This window comes from Sinocyclocheilus grahami, unplaced genomic scaffold (genome assembly GCF_001515645.1).
Source record: "Sinocyclocheilus grahami isolate Dianchi unplaced genomic scaffold, SAMN03320097.WGS_v1.1 scaffold10160.1, whole genome shotgun sequence".
NCBI lineage: Eukaryota > Metazoa > Chordata > Actinopteri > Cypriniformes > Cyprinidae > Sinocyclocheilus > Sinocyclocheilus grahami.
The window spans coordinates 1-811 of record NW_015513072.1 but is presented as its reverse complement, the minus strand read 5'-3'; the positions used below and the strand labels follow the sequence as shown (position 1 = coordinate 811).

General features: G+C 43.8%; 1 protein-coding gene across 1 annotated transcript in view; it reads left to right on the top strand.

Annotated features, from left to right (window-relative positions):
• The window catches only part of LOC107578431 (cytosolic 5'-nucleotidase 1A-like), a 4462-nt gene extending 3709 nt beyond the window's left edge, over positions 1–753 (top strand). Inside the window, exon 6 of the mRNA XM_016264386.1 lies at positions 122–753. Within this exon, the coding sequence (XP_016119872.1) occupies positions 122–487 (366 nt within the window). The 3' untranslated portion in view covers positions 488–753. The remainder of the gene's footprint in view (positions 1–121) is intronic.
• Positions 754–811: the final 58 nt, after the last annotated feature.

Sequence of the window (811 nt, the reverse complement as noted above, 5' to 3'; positions counted from 1 at the left end):
CAGACTCTGTCTTAACTGGGCAGCTGTGGTTGCTCCAGCATAAGCACTTGCCAATAATAGATCATCAGGTTCACTCTAATCCCATTGGCTGACACACTCCTCCCCTCTTATTCATCTTCAGGGTCCCCTTAAGTGCTTTCTGGAGGCTCTAGGGAAGCTCCAGAAGAAATTCTACGCCAAAAACGAGCGACTGAACTGCCCTGTCCGCACCTTCTTGGTGACGGCCAGAAGCGCGGCCAGCTCTGGGGTCCGTGTGCTTAAGACACTGAGAAGCTGGGGCCTGGAGATCGATGAGGCTTTGTTCCTTGCTGGGGCCCCTAAAGGGCCCCTGCTGCAGAAGATTCGCCCGCATATATTCTTTGACGACCAGATGTTCCACATTGAGGGGGCCAAGGAGATGGGCACTATTTCTGCCCACGTGCCATATGGGATAGGACAGAAATATAACAAAGGGAAGCTGATTGAACCAGAAAAGCAGCAGAAATAAGAGCTTGTGATGATGTTACAGGTCAGCCACTAAGGGAGTTCATTATACAGCTTATATTGTTTAGATGAAGACATCTTTCTCTTGCTTTACGATGCAAACATGTCGTAGGAACTGCTGTGTAGAAGTATGTTTTCTGAACATGCATATTTTTTCTCGCACAAAAACTTTGCTAATGAAATTGTTTTATTAGCAATAATGCTGGAAAATTATTTTTAGTTTGTTGAACATATCACAGGCTTACTGTTTAGTGATTTGATACATTTTTAACTTGTATCATACAGTAGATCTATCTATCTATCTATCTATCTATCTATCTATCTATCT